The following is a 21,017-nucleotide window of genomic DNA, read 5'->3' on the forward strand; positions in this document are numbered from 1 at the left end:
GTTTTCTCTACATGATGCAGAACCTCAATGGTAATAAGGCAGATTGTTTTTTCAGATAGACTTAACAGTGTGGTTTGCTTCAAAACCACTCTTTCAGTATGTTGCCAAGAAATGGAGCCTATAGTTGGGTAAGTCACTTCTTACAAAAGCCTTTCAAAGGTACACAACAGTACTGGGACAAGAGTGTGGTACATGAAAGCAGTGGGCTTGAATCATACAAAGGCTAAACCCATTACAGGTCCAGAGGGGTGGGCAATGCACCGCCTTGTCCCACACGTCTAAACAAGACTCTAGGTGCTGGAAACTGGAACAAAGCCCTGTAACATATACATTAAACTTTAATTGTTTTTTTTTCCCAAGCCCTTCCTTCACATCTCTGAAGAAGCAGCTCCTGAAACGTTAAAATGTGCTCAATTTTAATGGCTGTGCCTTTGTAGAATTAGAGATAAATGTGTAACAGTGGAGGGAAAAATGTACTCTCTGAAGCCGGACGTAGACAGCTGCTTTTCAAATTTCCAAGTTTTGGTCCTTTATTTTATTCAGCAGTGAAATGCCATGAATACAGAAAATAATAACGTCTGTTACAATTCTCAACCATGACCTTCTAATGTCAGAGAACCTTTAACGTATGGACACAGTACACAGTAATGAAAAGTATCAAAAAAAGTAGTTGAATCTCAAAAGGAAATTAAATCAAAGAAAAGTTTTCACCAATTACATAAACATATGTTTGCTACAGTCCCAATTTACTGTATACATAGGGGGATCATATTCCCAATTATTAGAGGATAGCAGTAGAAAGGATACATGACTCAACTGCCAGACATAATGCTTCATAAAGTATGCACAGAGGTACAAGCAATAAATACACACATTAGGTTAAGCCTTACAGCTACGCAAAGCAGATGCAGAAAAAGCAGGTTTGCTATTCTTAGCGAGCAATGAGAGAGAAACAGTAAAAATTCAGGTAAGTCAGAAAAGAAACACTGAGATTTTTTTTTCCTCTTAGAAAAAAGTCTGGTAAATTTATGGGTCCACCAACATTTTTTTTACATAAGTATGCACAGTTATCAAAATACAGACAAAATCAACCCAGAAAATCCAGACAATCCTAAAATCTAGTGGAGGAGCAGATCGCAGTTCTGGAGGTCTTTCTGGTATTATGTGCAAGCAACTATTTTAGACTTTTTTTTTTTACTTAATTTATACAAAACCCATGCAAATCTACAGGTAATATGCATTCTGTGGCTGACAGGTTTTATCCCTCCCAAAACTGTATATCTGAGGTAACGCACTCCTATGCATTGTACGTACATTTAGGCCATCGTCCCGATGATTTTTATTATATTCTTTTTATTGGTTCTTGTTTCCAGTCCACCAAATGATTTTTAGACATGCATTTTTAAAACACAATATTCCCTTACAGGTAATCTATACATTATCATTCTACAAATGTTTGAGGACAACCTATTACAATGCAAATCTTCCATATCTTGACGCAGGGAATGTAAACGTTGGTTTGAGCCACGTCCTATGAGACAAGCGTAGTAAAATGTAACAGCTCTTGTGGCATTCTAATAACTCGTGCAATCCGTCATAATTGTTCTGAATTTCTTGTGCAGAGGTAGAAGCTTTTAGAAAGCCTTTTTGGGTGAGTGGGAGAACCCTTTTTTTCTTATTTTTTTTTAAAGAAAGACGCAGTGTCCTTTTTATTTGGTGTGATAAGATTATTAAGAACGTCGTCTTCAAGTCATTTTGCTGACTCCAGCTAAGTATTGAAGGGATAAGGTTTGTTCCTGGGCCCAGTAACCTCTTGACGTGGAACTGGCATGGATGTGTGTGTGTGTGTGTGTGTGTACGTCACATGCTGTGTGTTTGTACAGTCCTGCACGTGTCTGTGTTTTAAGCTCTTACAGCCAATTCCTTGGCTTGGCACCACACTAGAAAACAACATATGCACAGTGGAAATTTTGGTCGTTACAGCACAATACAAAGCAACTCGTCGGTTCTTTGACAGCATACATTTTTTGCAGCTGGAGAGCTAAACCGAAACAAGAAGGTTGGCAGACCAAAAGCTCAGGGTCTGTGTGTGTCTGTTTGTGCGCATGTATGCTAGTCACTGACAGGGTGTGTGTGTGTGTGTATAGTTGTTTTAGCATTTCTTTATCCCATACAAGAGGAGGCAGAATTTTGTGTAACTTTGGTTTACTGAAAACAGAAATGACCTTTAAAGCAACAACACTTTTCTAGATGACATTAGCTGTGAAGTAAATGATGGGGCGTAGTCTCCACAATAACTACTTCTCTTTAGTCTGGTTTAATACCAAGTGTGTTATAAAAAGCTGGTTACCTATACAGAGTACATCAGTGCTAACACCAGTTGTATCTATATAGAAATTAGAAGCTAGGAACCACACAATGAGTATTTGATGACGTTAAAGCAAATATCACCTAGAAAAGGTTACCTTTCACCTTAGATATCCTCTTCTGAAATGGCTATTATTATTTGCTTTTACATGGTAACCAAGCCATTTCATATCAACTTGAAATTATGACTTATTTGGCTTCACTAGATATTTTTCATGTTTGGTTAGCGATGTTTTCAGTTTCGGTTTCAACGCGGCTCGGAAACAAAACCGCCACGGAAATAAGACGTGACATTATTTTGACAGTCCCACTTAGAACATTACATATTCACCAGGTTAGAAAAAAATCATGAAAATAAAAGAAAACAATGACGTCTGATGTGTAATGCATAACACAAAGTAAATATATATGCAAAACAACAATGCTTCTGCACTTCCATTGAATACACAAATGGTTTGTTTTGGTCATGATCCACTTTTACAGTTAGCTGCTCTCTACCAGTCAGATCACCAGCACAAAAATGCCTGCAGTTCAAATATCACATCACCTTTTACCTACAGCACGTCTGGCAGAACATCTCCACAGTGGACTTCTATGAGTTATCAAATTACACATCAAAATCAGCATGTATTTCCCCCTCTCGCTTTCTCGTGATCATCTTTGTATAGGGCTAAATGAAACAATCCCAGAGGTTATTCAAAGGTAGTTTGCGGAACAAAAGCTTCTCTTTGTACTAGTTTAAAGTCACAGAAGACGGACCAAGAGGAGTTTGGTGGCTTCTGTCTATAAGCTATTGGCCATTGCTAGTGTTGGCTTTGGTTTCTAGCTGTTGCCTGTGACTGTTTGCAGGTAGACAAAGCTTTAGAACGAGGAGGTAAAGAGAACAGCAAGAAGAAAATTATGCAGAAATGCATTTGTTTTGTAAATGGTGCTTTATACAAACTATTATCCCCCCCCAACTTAATTTCCAGCTTTTTTTCCCCACAAATAGATATTAGACTGGAAGCCAACTTTTTTTCGTTCTTCTTTTTTTTCTGGACAGTTGCAACAATGGTCTTGGTACCGCAGTTCTGTTATTGGTGTGATTCAGGGAATGGCATATACAGTTGGTGGTGTCTAAAATCAGATTTGGAAATTAACGATGGTTAAAAAAAGAAGCCAAAATTATATACTGGTTTTCATAATAGTAGCAACATACAGGCAGTGACACAAATTTCTGAGACTACTCCTGTGCAAATGATAACAAAGCAACAACTTGAATTGAACCAGCAATTGTCTCTAGACATGAACAACTACTGGGGCTTGGATTATTCACAAACATAAAACGTCTTCCTTTTTGGCAGTATATGAGGCCGCTAGCTTTCAACGGAACATGATTTGCTCATTTGTTTCATGTCCCCCCCACCCCCCATCCATGAGTCTATCATCCTTGTACTGTATGTGGCCACGCCATCTCTAATGAAATAGGTCTCAAAGAGTTAATTCTTTTAATCAGACATCTCATGCCTGTCATGTTTGGGGATCCCAAAGGGCTGCAACGAAGAGTTCCTTTGGACCGGTCTCCTTCCGGATGCATGCTCAATAAATAGTCCCAGTGGTGAGAGAGACAGAAGAGAGAGTCAGCTGTGGTTGCTTGGACTGTGGAGTGGTTTCTGGTTTTGCAGGAGGTCTGTGTGAGAGAAACAGTGCGGCTGGGGGAAGGGAAAGGTCGACCAAAAACTGTATCCTAGTCACTCCAGGTCTTCCGATAAGTTCCCTTCCTCCAGCTCCCGGTCATCGTCCAGCTCTGGACTGTGATTGGCTGTTGTCACCAGTGACATCGGACAGTCATCGTCATCCATGTTAAGTGGCTCCTCCTTCACGTGAATGGGTGGCCTGTGACACAATCACATTGACGATAAATGTCAGACTTTGTTATGTTTTGTGACAAATTCCTGCAGCCAATAGCACTTGTTTGCCCCCCACGTCGTTGGAAGTTAGGTGATTTTGTACCTAGCAAAGACTTGTGTAATAATAATAATAATAATAACAATAACATGATGTATTATAATTATATTTATTAAATGACCTGCAAAATTAAACAGAAAGAAAATATAGAAATGCTAATTATTACCACTACAAAATAATAATGTATAATAAGAGAGAAAGGGTTTATAGTCTTTAATTCCCTTTTCTGCACATGGAATACACAATGTGGTGTTCAGCTCACAGGTAAATATTTTGCTGTATCTAAAAACAGGCGTATAACAGCCCATACATGCATTACCTAGTCAGGGTAACAACCATGTTGTTTGCAAGACGCTAATTCGACATGATGCCTCACGTCTACTGTAAGTAAGCGCATGAAAATTGCATGAAAAACATGGCCCCTGTAAGGCTGATAAGCTGTGATGTTCCAGACATGTTTGGCATTTAAAAGTTTACTGATGACACCAGGTTGAAATACATGAAAAAGGGAAAAAATGGAAAGGGGGGGGGGGAGAGAAACAGGCCACATGATAAATAATGGAGAATTTTTCATCCCTGAGCCCCCTGGAGCAAAGGCAGAGGAGAGGCTTTTTTATCTAGTTAATAGAAAGCGCAGCCACTCGTTAATATGCAGGGGATGTGCATGTCGCTCCTCAAGAGGAAAAACCGGCAGCTAGGTTCTGCCATTAATCAACTTCAGCCCCGGCAGTTCGCTCGGACACCATGATACATGTTTTTAACTCTAAATGGATGAATATCTTTAGCCGCTGTCAATAAGCGCTGGGCAGGAAGCAGCAGCAGTGAGCAGGACGCCTCTGCCTTCAGAACAACAGAGAAGTGGGCGGAAGAAGAAAAGTGTTGGGCGACTAAAAAGAATAATAATGCTGTCACACACAAACAAGGAATAACATGTTCTGGGGCCCTAGTCTGGGAAAGGGGTTTGTGCCACGATGATAAATCTGACAAAACCTAATTATTTCTGACACATCGGATGCATCAGAAAATCCCCCTAGAGTTTGAAAGAGGAGAGAGGGGAGCGACAGGGAGACTTATCAAGTGGTGGTACGTTAGGACGCGTCTCATAGCCTCTCTCCTGGAAGGGGGGGGGGGGAGAGCAGGGGCCCTTTGAATTTGAAAGGAATTTTAAAAGGTACCGATGACTTTAATATTCAGAGCCAAATACTGTAAATTAATGCTGATGTGGTGGGATGAAGAAAGGAGGCCGATCTTAGCAGGATGCAAGCGGAGGGATGAATAGGTCTGTCTCTGCACCTCAGATTCATGGAGGCAGTGAGGGGCTGAAGAGAAACGCCTCGGACAGAGGTTGCACAAACAGAAACTATCTCTGCTGACTCTACTGAATGAAAAGACTTTTTTTTAATCAAGAAATTAATTCATTGCTCATGTTATTTTGTAAAACGCAGTGTTATTAGAACGTACTCATTTTAATTCTTTCATGTCCTTTAATAAAATACTTACAGATGCTAAGAGGTCTCAGATCCGTGGATGATGAAAAATGCCAAACATTCTCTGCCTTCAGCTTTTCAAACGTGGGTATTGGCTACACTTATTTATATTAATATTTCCATTTTGACTATTAACTAACCTATTTGATGGCATTTTATAGACTAAATGATAAAACATTTGTTTGGTTTTTTTATATAGTTATCTTTAATACTTTCCTAAGCGTAACATTTAAACCACCAACAAAATGATTTGGTGGATAAAAGTACATAGTTACACTTTGCTTTAAGTCCCTCTATTTTGAATTCATAGGCAGCATAAAAACATTGAATAAATGGTTTATAACACATTAAAATGTAGTTGTCCCAACTATAATTAACTGCTATGTGATTACTACCTGTACATCAGTAGTCAACAATTGCAATTTCTATGAATAAAAATGTCACTTGTTTTCATTTTTTTCAGTATTATGTTTACATACCAGGCTCCACTAAAGGGAGCCCATACTATTTGTTGACAAATACATTAATAACACTACTCTGCTTACAACCACATATATATTGCATTATACACCTGTATATATTGCTTACCAATGTTCTCCTGTTATTCTGATGTACAGCTCTTAAGTTGTTTGTGTGAGCTTTGAAGAAAAATATGCAGAACCATATTCACAGGCCTGAGCTTTCTGACACTTTATTAAAATATGTGGATGAGCCATTTAGTACTTAATGGCCAGCCGCCATTATTGAGTCACTCCGGAGTAAACGCTGGACTTTGCGGTGAAATAAATATGTGGTGCTTTGCGTGTATGTGTGCGTGCTCTCGAGATGCCTGCTCTCCCATCAATTGGAGATTAGCACCAGCAATCATGCAGAGGTATGTCGGGGATGCAAATAAGGTAATTAGTCCACGGGGCTAATGGTAGGTTGGGGGACAGGAGAGCTAGTGTGGGGCAGGAAAGGCGGGCGAAGGCATGGGTGAGGACTGAGGGGGCATTCAAAGACATTCATAACATCTCATTGTGATTCATTAACTAACATCAAAGAGGGGTGGTCACCAAAGTATTAGATGTGACAGCGCAAGACAAAATATAGTGATATTAAATTGATTATTTTCCCGCTTTTATGTGAGTACAGAATGACCGTTTCTAGAAATAAATATTCTACTCTGGTCATTTTCTTCTTGTGTGAAGTTGCTAATTTGCTCACATTGGAAACACTGAATTCACAGCAGCGAAGTCCTTCCTGGCGTACAGTACTATTTCTTTTAAGCATAGCCCTTAAGGCGTGAATGAGTGTATTGCACATGCACACACTCAGCATGGCCCGGGGCCATCTGGTTTGCGGTTAAGCAGATAGCATTAACCTTCAGACGCTGAGGGGAAGCAGTGGTTTGTCTAATTGTTGGATCGACTTGGTTGTGCTGAGGAGCCCTCTCTTGAGAAAGGCCTTTAAGGCGATGTTCTATTTAGTTTAGTGCTACAAGCCACTCCATTATTTAAACAACATCCTGGAAAAGCCAGTTATGGAAAACACATTTCTTCCATTTTGAGGCTGTCGAGGCTGTGTAAAGGCAGGCGGTGATGGAGGCAGGGAGGGATGGATGGATGCATCTCTTCCTCCGTAGCCACTCGCTGTTGGTGTCAAAGAGGCATAGCCGGGAGAAGAGGAAGCAAGCAAGCAAGAAAGAGAAAGTCAATGCTGTCCGGTTACTAAAAGTTAAATGACCTGAGGGAGTGGCGTGGTTTCTGTCTCGGGCCGGGCAGATTTGCTCCACTTAACACCCCATTTCAGAGAGGGGTAAACACGTCCGAATAGATTAATGTATAGACGTCTAGTATGGCTAAGCAAACACTGTTCTGTTCTCACAGATACACTCAAAGAGAGGCACGGAGCCTCAGTGCATCCTTTATCCATTACAGAAGTGGTTAGCTAATGTCGGCTTACTTTGCAACATGAGCATTGATGGACAGTGGATGAGAATCATGAACGTGTAATTTCGGTTTGTCTCAGAATGTGCCTTGTAAGAGTGTGTGTGTGTGTTTCCCTGCATGCTACTTTCACCACAGTGAGCACGCAGACCCGTGTGGCATCACTGGCTCAGGCTGTTTCAGACATTCTTAAAACTCACATGAGTTTTTTTTTTTTTTTTCTCTCTTTTGCACACTCTCTCTCTCAGCACCATTAAAAAGAGATGAGAAAGGGAGAGATTTTTTTTTAAAAGTAATTAATGTTACACTTGCTCAATACTAATAGGTACAGTCTGGCATTAAAATATAGCAGCCAAATCCCTATAATGCAGACAGTGGTGTAATTAAAGATGAATGTGTAAGAGAGCCTATTTATAGAATTAATACTAACTGTTATCAAAACGTCAGGCTCACCTCAGGTATTAGCAAAGTGCCATTGAAATTACCACAGCAGAGACAGAGGGGGAAGTCTGCTTGTGATATAATACATACTGGAAACTGAACCTTGCCCTCGGGTCGTGGTATACTGAAGAACATAGTGGTACTGTGGGTTAAATATCAGGCAATTAAACTAACAAAGGGCATAAGGACAGCGAGTGAATTCAGTGTAGGAGTGGAGGTGGGGGGGGTTGAACATGTGCTTGCATTCTCGGCCAAACCTGAGATGTGCGAGTCTGTGTGAGTCTGCATATGATACAATTATCTCTCAAATACTGTAGTGAGTAGGCAGGAAGGGAGTCTGGGTTAATGGGTTCACTTTGTTGGTTGACATTCTTATTTTCATATGACAACTTTGTTTTGACTAATTTTTCATTATAATCACATTACCACCAACAAATTACATTCCAAAAATAAAAATAATGAGCCCTAATTATCATGTAATTATGCATTCAAGTTTGTGCGTGGAAGCAATGCATACAGTACTACACACAGTTGCAGGGGTAATCTGTGGGTACTCACATGTGTACTGGTGGGGAGTATCCGGGGCTGCCATGTCCGTTGGTGTCCAGGTGGTCGAGTGAACCGTTGAGACCCTCGTGGGCGGAATGCATCAGTGTGGGGGGGCTGCCGCTCAGCCTACCTGGGGGGCTGCCACCCATCAGTCCCGGTGGACTCCCGCCCAAAAGTCCAGGTGGACTCCCTCCCAACAACCCGGGCGGACTTCCGCCCGTCAAGATGGAGGGGTCTCCACCGAGGAGGCCGTGGCAGCTGCCTCCCATCGTGGAGCCGCTGGTCATGAGGCCGGGGGTCCCCAGCAAAGGCAGGGAGGTCTCTGCCAGGGCAGCCTGCAGGACAGAGGCAAAAGGAGAAATACACAATGAGGATAAGAGTTTAAATGAAGGTTGGACTATTACATTAAAGGTGAATGAAGATGGAGGAAGCTTGTGAGGGCATAATCATATCAAAACGGGTAAAGGAGTTCAAGAGTGTAAAAAGAAGGAGGCAGGTAAAGTGTATGGAAGGAGGGAGGGGAAGCTTAATAATAATAATATGATTTAACATAGTAATAATTAAAACAGATGTCTAATGCTAAAGTTTTTTTTATTCTGTTGCAGGCTACATTTCCCCCTGAGATACTTTGCTGACAACTACCTCCCCCAGCTGCTGTTCACATGCCCTTGTGTGGTGTGGCTATTAAAAACAAAAGTCACCCAAAACTTTGAAATCGAAATAATAAAAACTCCTGACACTTTCGCCTGCTGCGCATTAAAGTTATATACAGTGATTAAATTTTTAAAGTTTTTGCCATGAGCACCTCACCGGTGTACACTATGAAGCCAAACCATTTATGACAGCTTAGATAAATATTAATGCAGATGCCCTTGCATTTGCAAATGCCACTATCAATCTGGAGTGGCTGCCACAGCTGAAAGGAGGGAAAAGGAATGAAAAGAAAGAGGGAGAGTTGCTTCCTGTTTTGACCACAGGGTGGCCTTCTGAGTCTGACGGTGTTCAGGAAAGAGAGGGGGAAGGAGAAAGATGAGAGAGAGGAAGGTGTGAGAGAAGATGAGAGTGAGAGGAAGGTGTGAGAAAAGAGATACAGAAACACACAAGCAGAGTAAGAGACAGAAGCCTGAATTGGAAAGAAAACTTGCCCGCTCTTATGTGTGTGCGTACTAATGTCGAGCTCTATTGTTCACGCCGACCATTCAGTCATTCAATTGGACAATCAGACAGGCAGTAGTTCTACCTGTCAGTCAAATAAACAGGCAGCTGGTGAGTCAGAGGGGTTCTGAGGCTTTTGGTTCATACCTGTAAGCTGGCGTTTAGTGCACTTCCATAACCAAGACTGGAGGGCAGGTTCTTGACAAGTGATGGGCTTCTACATTGGAAGGAAACAAATAATATTAGTTCATGCTGCAACTTACAAAATAATGTTTTCAATTTAAGTGGAAAATGTATAAACTATTAGTAACTAAAGAACAAATTGCATAGCATGAAGCCTATACAGTGGGTACAGTTAAAGCAACAAAGAGGGCGACAAAGAGTGGTGTGTTTGACAAGAAGAGATGACAGAATTTGGGCTCTCTGATCCCCTAGATGTCATCGACCTTTAGATCTAGATGTAAGGATAGGTGAAATAATTTGTACCCTGTGATCTTCTGCGACCTGCGTTTCTGGTACTCCATCTCATCTACGGTCCACACCGCCCCCTTCACGTTCTCCACGCGCACAAAGCACTTGTGCAGACTGAGGTTGTGGCGAACGGCGTTCTGCAGAGAGACGTGGCACACAGGTCAGAGGGATGAGGTAAAACGAACGGAGGCTTGGAAATTGATTTTTCTTGCATTTTGAAGAAATTCTTAACATTCACGCACCATTGATTTAATTAGTAAAAATTGAGTGAGAGCGAATGCTCTTACAAGTCTTGCACACAGTACATATCAATCAGAGTAAGTAGGCTAAAAGGATGTAATCAGCATAGCGAATGGCTTATGGTGGTGACAGAAGTGGTAATGCCGGCCTTGATAATGGTGATGTCAGTAACCCTTTCTGCTCCAGAAAAGCATTTCTCTTAATGGACACGTCGCTTTAAAGATGACAGTATTGCAAGAAAAAAGACAGTCATCAGGAGGCCCCTGTGTCAGTGTGTGTATGTGTGTGAGAATGGGTGTTTAAGAGAGTGTGTGAGCATTTAAGAATAAGTAGGATTAAGGTGAACTGTATCTGACATCTACTGAATATGTCCAAATATATCACATTGGGTGTCGAATACACACTTACATGACACAATCAGCTCTAAAATGTATTGTCAAAGCTGTACTTAAATTTAAACAGGACATATCTTTCATACAATAAACCAGTAAGGTCTTTTCATTAATTACAAAATAAGGAAAACCATACGAGAAAAAAGCCCTTTTATATGACTATGACCATATGACCATAATTAAAACATGCATCAGACTCTACAAATAATAACCTTGGCTTTAATATCCCTATCTCTCATATTTATCATCTGCCTTAGATTGGTGTGTACTGCTCTTTCTCCAGAAAAAAGGGATAAAAAAAGAAAGAAAAAAAAACTCATAAGCAGATCTCGCATCTGACCTGAAAATCCCAGGATTTGATTGATCTTAATGCCCATGGCTCTGAATATGATAATTTTAATATTAATGAGCAAATGAGCAGTTTTATTATGCATGCTATATAGTAAGAACTAATAAGCTTCTGGGTGAGAGAAGAAGAGAGAGAGGAAAGTGTGCATGTGTCTGTGTGTGTGTGTGTGTGTGTGTGTGTGTGTGTGGTGCGGGGGCGGATCCCTCTTTTCAGCTGATGTGAAGAAGCTAAGATATTAAACTACCTTTCATTTTTTCTTTCTTCCCTTCTTTAAAAAAAAAACAAAAACAAATTCTCTCTGTTAATCAAATGACAAGCCCATCGCTGAACATCTCACTAATGCTCACAAAGGGAATTGTGGAGCTGTAGATGTGAATAGATCACCTTGGTTATTATGCAGGCAGGGAGACTAGATATTTATAATGTCATTGTGATATCATTGCTTTTGTATTGCAGGAACAGAGAAGCTTTTTTTTAGGAAACCGAGAAAGAAAAAAAACACATTTACAATGGTACATATGCATGGGGCTGCGTGGTTGTGTTGTTGTTTTGTGCTGCAAACAGCTGCAAGACCTCTGAGAACACATTGTGTCATAACATTATTACACAGCAAAACATGGCGCGTACTGTACCTAACAAACTGGAAAAGGGCACCGATCCTATTGCGTGCCCTCCTGAATTGGTGATCACAAGCCCATGTGCTCATTTGCATCCCAAATCCAAATTAATTCACTTTGCTAAATCTAGTGCTGCGCGCCATGTCTTGCATACTGATGAGCGGCTGGTTGAGTTTTCCCTCCAGTCCTCTGTGCAGCCACAAAGGCTAAAGGCGGCTAACGAATGACGTGCAGGGCTAAAACACATGGGATAAAACACTGTGGCTTTCTTTATCAGCGGGCAGACACACTTGTGGTTATAACATGTGCTGCTGAAAAGACATTTTTTACCATCTTTGTGGAGGCAGTCAGGACAATAAAGTAGTCGGAACAGATATACAAATGGGCCCTTTTGTGTGGGTAAATAAAGAGTGCTCCCTTCCCCTGACTGGCCAAATCTCACTTTCCACCCTGCTGTGAGTCCACATGAACACACCTTTAACCCCTGTCTTGAAAACAGAGTATGTGTTTGTGAGTTTCTGTGACCGTGCATCTTTGGTCTCCTGCTTCACACAGCTGAGAGCTGGTTAACAGGCCAACCGCCATCTTTCTTCCTAATTAACCAATGGTATGCGAGAGAAGGTGTTTTCAAGAGTAGGAGGTGGGGTGTGTCTCTTAACAAAAGGTGCTGATGATGGAGTGGCTGCTGTATAATTAGTGCAGCACAGCCCTCTCCTCTCTACGCCAAACCTCCGCTATTAATTGCACCGACTTAGAAAACGATATCTGAGGCAGAATAATTCCTTTAGCTGTCATTTCCAAACAGAAAAGGCGGAATGAAGGATAAAATAAATAAGAAGAAGAATGGGCTCTATTTAAGAGAAACGGAGAGGAGAAGAGTATTGGTGCTGGTTAAAAATCAACCCTTTCTTAAGGTTTTTTTGTTGTTGCCTATAACGAGATGAAGGTGTTGTCTTTATGATAAGAGGAGTGAAAGAGCACAGCAAGGTGGAGGGGGAGGGTTCCGTGGGAGAGAGGGGTCATCGAGGTTACCTTCCAAGTCGCAGCGTTGCGTCTGAAGTATGCGAACGTGCGTGTGAACCAGCTGTAGATTTCATTAAGCGTTAACTGCATGTCGGCAGAGTCCATGATAGCCTGAAATGAGATGACATCAAATAATGGTTTACTAACGAGACCACGTAACTGAAACAGGCACACACACACACACACACACACACAAGAGCGTGCGAGAGCTGCCATGATTCATGCAGCAATTAATTTGAATCTAATCAGGCAAAGTTAATTTATTTCCCACTCACCTGTCTTATGAGGGTTGCATAAGTAAATGGCGGTCTGACATCTGCGTTCTTATAAAACTCGTAGTTTGGGGCAATCTCTGGAAAAATAAATACTGTGTCACCACCTGAAATAATTGGTAAATTTTAATTCCTTTAGGTATTGCATTTACTCAAGTTTACATCAAATTAAAATGGGGGAGAGAGTAAAGGGAAGAAGGGGAGAGAAAGAGAAGGGTGGGGTCGGGGGGGGTTAGATGGGGCACATCAAATCAGCATTTTCTATGTCTAACAAAATGCATTTTTAATTAATCTCTCTCGTGAGAGATCTTAAACACTAATACATCCATAAAATGAGATCCGTGTAGTTAGTTAGGGTGAAGTTGAATAATTTATGTGTCTTCACACTAAACACAGAGAGAGTAAATATAAACATCAAAGACGGACCGTTTAAAATGCAAAGCTTAATACATGGAATGTCTTAATGTAATAAATATTGTATTTTTTCACCATTATTTGAACTTAATTAACATTCATGTAATATTAATGCACAGAGGAAGTTCTTGTCTATTTACATATAGAGTGATTAAACACACGCTTGCTTTTAGAAACCCACCAGACGTCTCACATTGGTAAGACCAACATGCCTCTGTGTGTGTGTGTGTGTGTGTGTGTGTGTGTGTGTGTGTGTGTGAGAGAGTGTATATTCACAAACTAGCTGTGTGTTAAAAAAAATACTACAAGACCATTATGGGTTGAGTACTATTAATAGTACAGAACATATAATTTGCTAATTCAACACTATAAAGTTGTTTGAATAGAAGTTCATTCCTTTATTCATTCAAAATTTTTGTGCTCGAGTCTGACATTCTGACTTGAATTTTAAGTCAAATCAGGGACACAATTCAGAAACAGAATGTAAACTAAGATAATTTCATATCCCAATGATTTAATGTATCTGTGTGTGTGTGTGTGTGTGTGTGTGTGTGTGTGTGTGTGTGTGTGTGTGTGTGTGTGTGTGTGTGTGTGTGTGTGTGTGTGTGTGTGTGTGTGTGTGTGTGTGTGTGTGTGTGTGTGTGTATATGTGTGTCAGGCTCAATTCACATTTTACGCAAGCAATCTGGTGAATTTCCTAGGAATACAAAAATATACAAAAGACTTTTATGTAGCCTTTTTCTAGGGATTCACACATAATCAAGTATAATGTGAACAGATTTGCTTGAAATTGTCGGCGCTGACTGAACATATTTGTGTATCTGTGTTGTGTTCAGCGCTGAGTAGTTGGTCCTACCTGACGACAGAGGCATGGAGTATTTGTCCGAGTGGCGTCTGCGCATGGCTCCCATACTGGGGACGTTTGCTCCTCCCAGTACTGATGGCACCTGGGGCATGGCAGCCATGGGTGTGATAGGTGCTGTGGGCGTGGTTGGTGTCTGAGGTAAGTTGGGAGGCGATGTTGAGGGCAAGTTCTTGGACATGGTGACGCTGGAGACCAAGTTGAGCTGGGGAGGAGAGTGGGAAAGAGACCGATACAAGTAGCAGGCAGAAGGAGAGAGGGAGGGAGGGTGAGGGAGAGGGAGAGGGAGAGAGAGGAAGGCATTATTTTGTGGTTTCTCTGACAGAGCCGAGTGTCTGCTCTCCTCCTCTCTAACACAGCTGTGTTTCCACTAACAAGGCTCGTGGAGAGGAGCCAGCCCATCTCCACTAATTACAACCACCAAATTGTATCATAAGAATTCTAATTAGAGCACGCTGTTCAAGATTATCCAACGATCAGCCTCCGTGTTATCCCGGCCCCATCGCTCTTTATCTCTCTATTTATCACTCCCTCGCTCCTCTCTATCTCCCGCCACTACAACCACCCATAATCCTTTCACACTGAAACAATGCTAGTAAAAACCTTGTTCGCTGTTGGTGTGAATTAGGCTACAGGGGTTTACTCGACCCTGGTCCAGAACCACAACCCCCGACTCATGTCATTAAGTTCCACTTCGGTATGAAAGGGACTACTGTGGACCTGTTGTAATACATATTGGCAGCAACATCACAGCCACAACTCTTGCTAATACAAGTAGAACCAGTGAGTGGATTGTGCAGTGAGAATGAGAGTGAGAATGAGAGTGAGAGTGAGAGTGAGATTGAGAGAGAGAGAGAGAGAGAGAGAGAGAGAGAGAGAGAGAGTAATAACCCTGCTAGATAAATCCAGTCGATTATCTATTCATATTAGACTAATACTGATCAATCTGATCCATTTTTACAATCTGGAATCCATTTTTACAGTTATAGTTGATTTATCCCTCCTATATCAGTGAGACTTCCAGTGCATTAGGAAGTACAACCAGACACACTCCTATTCCATCTGTTTTTGTCTCCTCCACTCCTTCAACATTAGGGACCAGAGAGTTTTAGTCACCTCTGGCACAAATGCCAACTGTGCTCGCTAATCGGCTGGCCTTACCACCACTATTGCGTTTGACTCCCAAATCTCATGCGAGAGGCTCTAACCGACTGGAAAATTCCTAACTGACCTTTTAGTCACTACGCTAATTTAGTTGGAATGGTAATGACATCGTTACATATTCAAACCAAATTGCCTTAATTGTGAGTCTACAAGTGGAATGCATTCAATGTGAGAGTTTGAATTAAAACCGACTTAAAAGAAGGAAGGGAATGGGGGGCCGAAAGCACTGAGAGATGGAGGAGCGAAGGCTGAGGAGAAGGTATCGGTCATTTGTGACACGTGTTGATAAATATGATAAAATGTCAAGTTTGAGATACTCTGGTGGATGTAGGGGTTTTCAGATGATATCTATATATGCCCACTTAGCTGTAATGAGCTACTACAGTGATGTGCTGGGACAAGGGCTGGCTGTATATACAGGCCTCAGATGAGTACAGAGGATGAGAGTTGGGGGGGTTACGGAAAGTATATACTGTACATCTACATATCAAAAGGTCTGATTGACTATACACAGCCAATTTCTCGTAAACTAAAAAAATTATTAAAACCATGTACTGGGCAATGACACATAGCACATATTTGGCCACTAATATTAATTCATTTCATGGAAGTGCGCAATTGCCATTTAATTCAGTTGTTGAGGTCATGACAGCGTATGTGTGTAATGACTGTTCACTCTCTGCATCCTGCAACACACACCTAAACCAGACACTGTGAAATACCAACAGCATTTCCTCGAAGGGGAATGTGATAAACACTGACATACCAAATGGCAGAAAACTTCCTCCACCTCAAAATATGCAAATTACATTCAGAAAAAATGCCTTTGTGTGTGCGTAGGGGCATGTATATTTATAATGTTAAAACATCATTTCCTGTCCTTTTTGCCGCCTCTTCACCTATGAGACACAGCAACAAGCGTGACATGTTTTCAGGCATGCAATCCCATTTCTTTTGCAAAATAGAATTGATTACAGTCAAACGGATGGAGCAGTGAGCACTTTGCCACCTCTCGCTCATCTGAACACACACTCAAGGTAGAGACAGAGAGAGAGACAGAGAGAGAGAGAGAGAGAGAGAGAGCGAGAGAGACAGAGAGCGAGAGAGAGAGAGAGAGAGATCTTATTATTTAGAACTTGCAGCCTTGCTAACTTTGATTCCCATCCATCCATGGCATGGCCAAAAGGTAGCATTTAATGAAGTGCGATTCAGAGAATAAATGGGGTCATATTGGAGACAGTGCACTGGTGTCTTGTATCTGTCTGCCATTGGTTGTTCCTGGGCTTCACTAATGAAAAAATAGGACTTATTTCTAGCCCTGATAGGCTAACACAGCCTACTCACATTTGTCAAATGTCTTGGCTGTTTCTATTCTGCACCTGTGATTCTGCTGGGCTTAAATCCATGCTGTCATTTGAAATCCACCACCATATCTCTTTTGTTATGTCTACAGTTTTGGCACTCACGCACGCACGCACACACACACTCACACACACACGTTGTTCTTCCACACCAAAGCTTCATCTTACCTTCCCTTAAAAAAAATGGGGGAGCCTTAAAACTGAGGACTTAACTGTTCGTTTAAGAATTGTCTGAATTGCCCCCACAATCAAACGCAATTAGCTGCTCTTTCATGTGTGCTTTATGTAATGCAATACTTCATTAGCATCATTCATTCATTTGCAGGCATGGATTATAGGCCACAAATTCTTTATTGGACAAGATGGAACCAAGCAGCTGGAGTTTTGAAGATTTAAAAAAAAAGAGAGAGAGAGAGAGAGAGAGAGAGAGAGAGAGAGAGAGAGAGAGAGAGAGAGAGAGAGAGAGAGAGAGAGAGAGAGAGAGAGAGAGAGAGAGAGAGAGACTGAATAATAAAAAGGGAGTTTGATTCCTGATGGAATTATGGGATAATTATGCTATCTTGTGATTATCTACATTTTATGATGAGAGGTGATGAGGAAAATTATTTTATTGAAAGTAGGCACTTACTAAGCAGCAGAAACACGCTAACAATGTTTTGCTCTCAAATGCTTCAAAACGGCTAAAACTGGAAAGAAATAGTGTTTGCGAAAATGCATCATCCTCATATTAAATTCATATGCTGGTTGGGAGGGATGCATTTATAATCATTCAATCTAAAAGTAGAAGGCAAGAGAAAGAAAATACAGAATGACATTATTTGCTTTCTTCTATGACCCCTTTCACAATTTTGGATACTTCTTTCTCTGTAACCACTTTCAGCCGCACTGCGGGTATTTATGTCAACATCCCACCGTCTTCACCACTCAGCTGTAATTTTCAGGTGTTTATTGTTAAAATGACATATCTTCTCCTCTCTCATTTCATTTTTGAGTGCTGTTGGGGCCACCGAGCCAAACAGTCATCAGCAGCCAACAGGTTGTTTTGGCTATTATATCTATCAAAAAGAAATGACCCTGCATTTTAGCCAAGGACTCCACCGCTCTGCCATCTAATACACTTCCAAACTCTATTGTCCTTTCACGTTGTACAATACCTGATAAGAAACAGATATAACTAGGTATTACAAATCCCATTCCCACCGTTCATCTTCTGTCACTCACTTGGCATAACTGCTAGGTGGTTAAACTGTTCATTTTCTGTGTGGGGGCCTCTTTTACGGCCTGTTTACGGTAGCCAGAGCAATATGCACTCACTGGTTTGGGAGATGACTTGGGTTCCGAGGGCCGCATGTGCAAGTGGGCCATCATCGCCTGAAGACGCTCACGTTCTTTAGAAAGCTGTTAAGAGAGAAGAAGGAGAGAGTACATTTTAGTAGATTAGAGGAGAGGAAAAAAAAGGAGAGGAACAGACATGAGAATGAAGAGTTTGAGACATAAGATTGGGGTGGTAGAATGAGAAGAAAGAGAAGGTTTCATATAAACCATGCGAGAAAGAGAACAGTTCTGCTGGTGATGTAAGGAGAATTAGAGAGACTGGGGGAATGAGAGGGTGCACATAGGTCAGGCAAAACAAATAGCATTTCATCTTTTTGTCAATAGCAAGATTTAGGTCAGCGAAACACTGACAGTAACAAGCTAGTTGGGCCATAAATTAGGTGGTCTTGAGTGTCTGCTCAAAGTCCTGTGGACACTGTTAGGGGGATGGAGCGCAGCCGGCAGCTGCTGAGAGGTGAAGGGGTCTTCCAAACAGGGTGCCAAGCGGCCCCGCCTCCCCGGTCCAGTTAGTGGCCCCAGCCATCGCCTATCATCAATCTAATTCACAGGGAGTGACAGGAACTGGACCATGTGAAAGGCTCAGCACCCCCACCCCGCACCTTTACCAAACACACACACACACACACACAAACACACACACACACACGCACACAAACTAAACACACATACAGACAAGCAAGTAGGCGTGCACACACACACAGAGGTGAACACATACACAGAGCTGGGCCTCATTACTAGTGACGGCTCTCATAGAAAAAAGAGGATGAGAGGGATGGTGGGAGTAAGGAATGAAAGAAAAGGGAGAGAAGAGACAGGACAGACAACACAAGTGCATCGCTGTAATTGGTCACACTGTAAAGCATGAGCTTCAACAGCTTTGTGTTTCAATGAAAACAAAACAGAAAGAGAAATAATATGACATAAAAACATAAATCCTTTCTTTCTATTTGTTTCTTCTTCTTTTTTTTTTTTTATTACAAGCGAACAGAATTGCTATAGTTTTAAGACCAGATGCCTAACAATTTAATCCCAACTGTTTATCAGACTAGAAAATAACAATGTGCGAGAGGAAAACTTGGCTTCAGGCAGGCCTTGGCACTCTAGTAGAGAGCAAGGGAGGCAAATAACACAAGTTGCAGTTGGATCTCTAAGTAAGTAGTAGAGTATCTACCCCATTTTAGTAATAACCTTTATTTCTGACCCAAAACATGCTATCGTGCAAAGCCTGGTGGTCTGGTTTCAAGTGGCAGGCTAAATTCCCAGCTGCCACTTTGTTTGAGCTTAGTTTAAAACATGCGTATCTATTTGTTTCTAAAGGAAGAGCAGCAGTTGTCAGCAGTGCTGAGTAATAATGTCACTCAATCAGCGCTCTCATTATCTAGGCAGCATGACTTCTTAATAAGGTCATGCTCCACCTACTGAAAATAGTTCCCTCCTTTTGAGCTTTCTTCAGGTGCAAAGTGCAGTTAATTAACACAGCAGACCGGGAGAGATGCACTTGCTATTAATTGGAAAGAGAAAGCGAGAAAAAAAAATAAAAGCAGAGAAAATAAAGCACACGCTTAATTCAATTAAAACAGCCATAATGGCTTTCGTTGTAAGGCCTGAGGATTCCTTTGTTTAGTGGCTTTGTTGAATTCAGCAGGTCCTGCTTGTCTGAAAGTATTAGGCAGCCCACAGTATGGCCTTTCTCTCACTCACATAACTTTAAAAAAATGTGTTTTGACTGGATGATAAGTGACTTTAACTAAGAAATGAGTTCACTTTAGTAGAATGTGACAATGGAAAAAGATGTAAAAATACATATAGCTTTTTTTCCAACTCTCCACTGAGGTGTGTTTTTGATCTTTATTACTTGACAGAAAACTTACTTGTATTTCCAGCTGCTGTACGACTTGCATTTGGACTCTACACTGGGCTGTGCTCCGATCATCCAGGGCATGCTCACTGTTTAGGTGCCTGGAGGTGGAGGGAGGGACAGAATGAGAGGGAGAGAAAAAAATACGTTACATTCCAACTTTTAAATTCTACTCATTTTCACCATGATCAAAATTGTAGAGGATGATAATTACAGTATCAACTTCACCACTGTTTTGTTTTAATGATAATATTTCTATACTAGGACAATTATCTATAGGATAATGTTAGGGACCATTGTTCCACTCTGAAATGAGGTAATTAGAAGTAACATGATGGTGTGTGGTGCCATGTTTAACATGACAATAGGCTTGCGCCAGTTCAGATGGCTAACTTCAGTACCACCCTGAACGCTGCTTTCTACGGAGAATAAAAGATGCCAGCCCAGCAGAAGGGCTTTGTCTTCTTCGTTTACTGAAAACAATACATACAATTTAACACCAGCAACATTTGACACACAAAAGCAGCTCTTCCAACTGAAGGTGCATTATCCAGCAGCAGACATATTAAATGTATCTGGTGTGTTCGCCTCATTAGAAGAAAAAGGCAGTCAGACAGCCATAACAGTCAATGAGGGTTTTTGTCTTGATTGGATTTCGTCTGTGGGACACAAAAGAACCTCGCCATTAAGATAGACCTTTATTCCTGGTAAAGCACACAACTGCACACACACACGCGCACACAAGCACAAGCACACACACACACACACACACACACACACACACA

At 41.3% G+C, this 21,017-nt stretch overlaps 1 protein-coding gene across 7 annotated transcripts in view; it reads right to left on the minus strand.

Annotated features, from left to right (window-relative positions):
* Positions 1-504: 504 nt before the first annotated feature.
* The window catches only part of foxp2 (forkhead box P2), a 102,840-nt gene continuing 82,327 nt past the window's right edge, over positions 505-21,017 (minus strand). For 5 of the 7 annotated variants that reach the window (XM_034863024.1, XM_034863025.1, XM_034863030.1 and 2 more), the window contains 9 exons: positions 20,246-20,333; positions 18,354-18,437; positions 14,509-14,719; positions 13,242-13,345; positions 12,976-13,077; positions 10,361-10,482; positions 10,022-10,091; positions 8,729-9,054; positions 505-4,242 (listed from right to left, as the gene is read on the minus strand). In XM_034863024.1, coding sequence (XP_034718915.1) covers positions 4,098-4,242; positions 8,729-9,054; positions 10,022-10,091; positions 10,361-10,482; positions 12,976-13,077; positions 13,242-13,345; positions 14,509-14,719; positions 18,354-18,437; positions 20,246-20,333 — 1,252 coding nt within the window. In that variant the 3' untranslated portion in view covers positions 505-4,097. Of the gene's footprint in view, positions 4,243-7,107; positions 7,433-8,728; positions 9,055-10,021; positions 10,092-10,360; positions 10,483-12,975; positions 13,078-13,241; positions 13,346-14,508; positions 14,720-18,353; positions 18,438-20,245; positions 20,334-21,017 lie in introns of those variants that run through there. The other 2 variants (XM_034863029.1, XM_034863028.1) reach the window with 2 other exon arrangements.

The sequence above is a fragment of the Etheostoma cragini genome, chromosome 23 (assembly GCF_013103735.1).
Source record: "Etheostoma cragini isolate CJK2018 chromosome 23, CSU_Ecrag_1.0, whole genome shotgun sequence".
NCBI lineage: Eukaryota > Metazoa > Chordata > Actinopteri > Perciformes > Percidae > Etheostoma > Etheostoma cragini.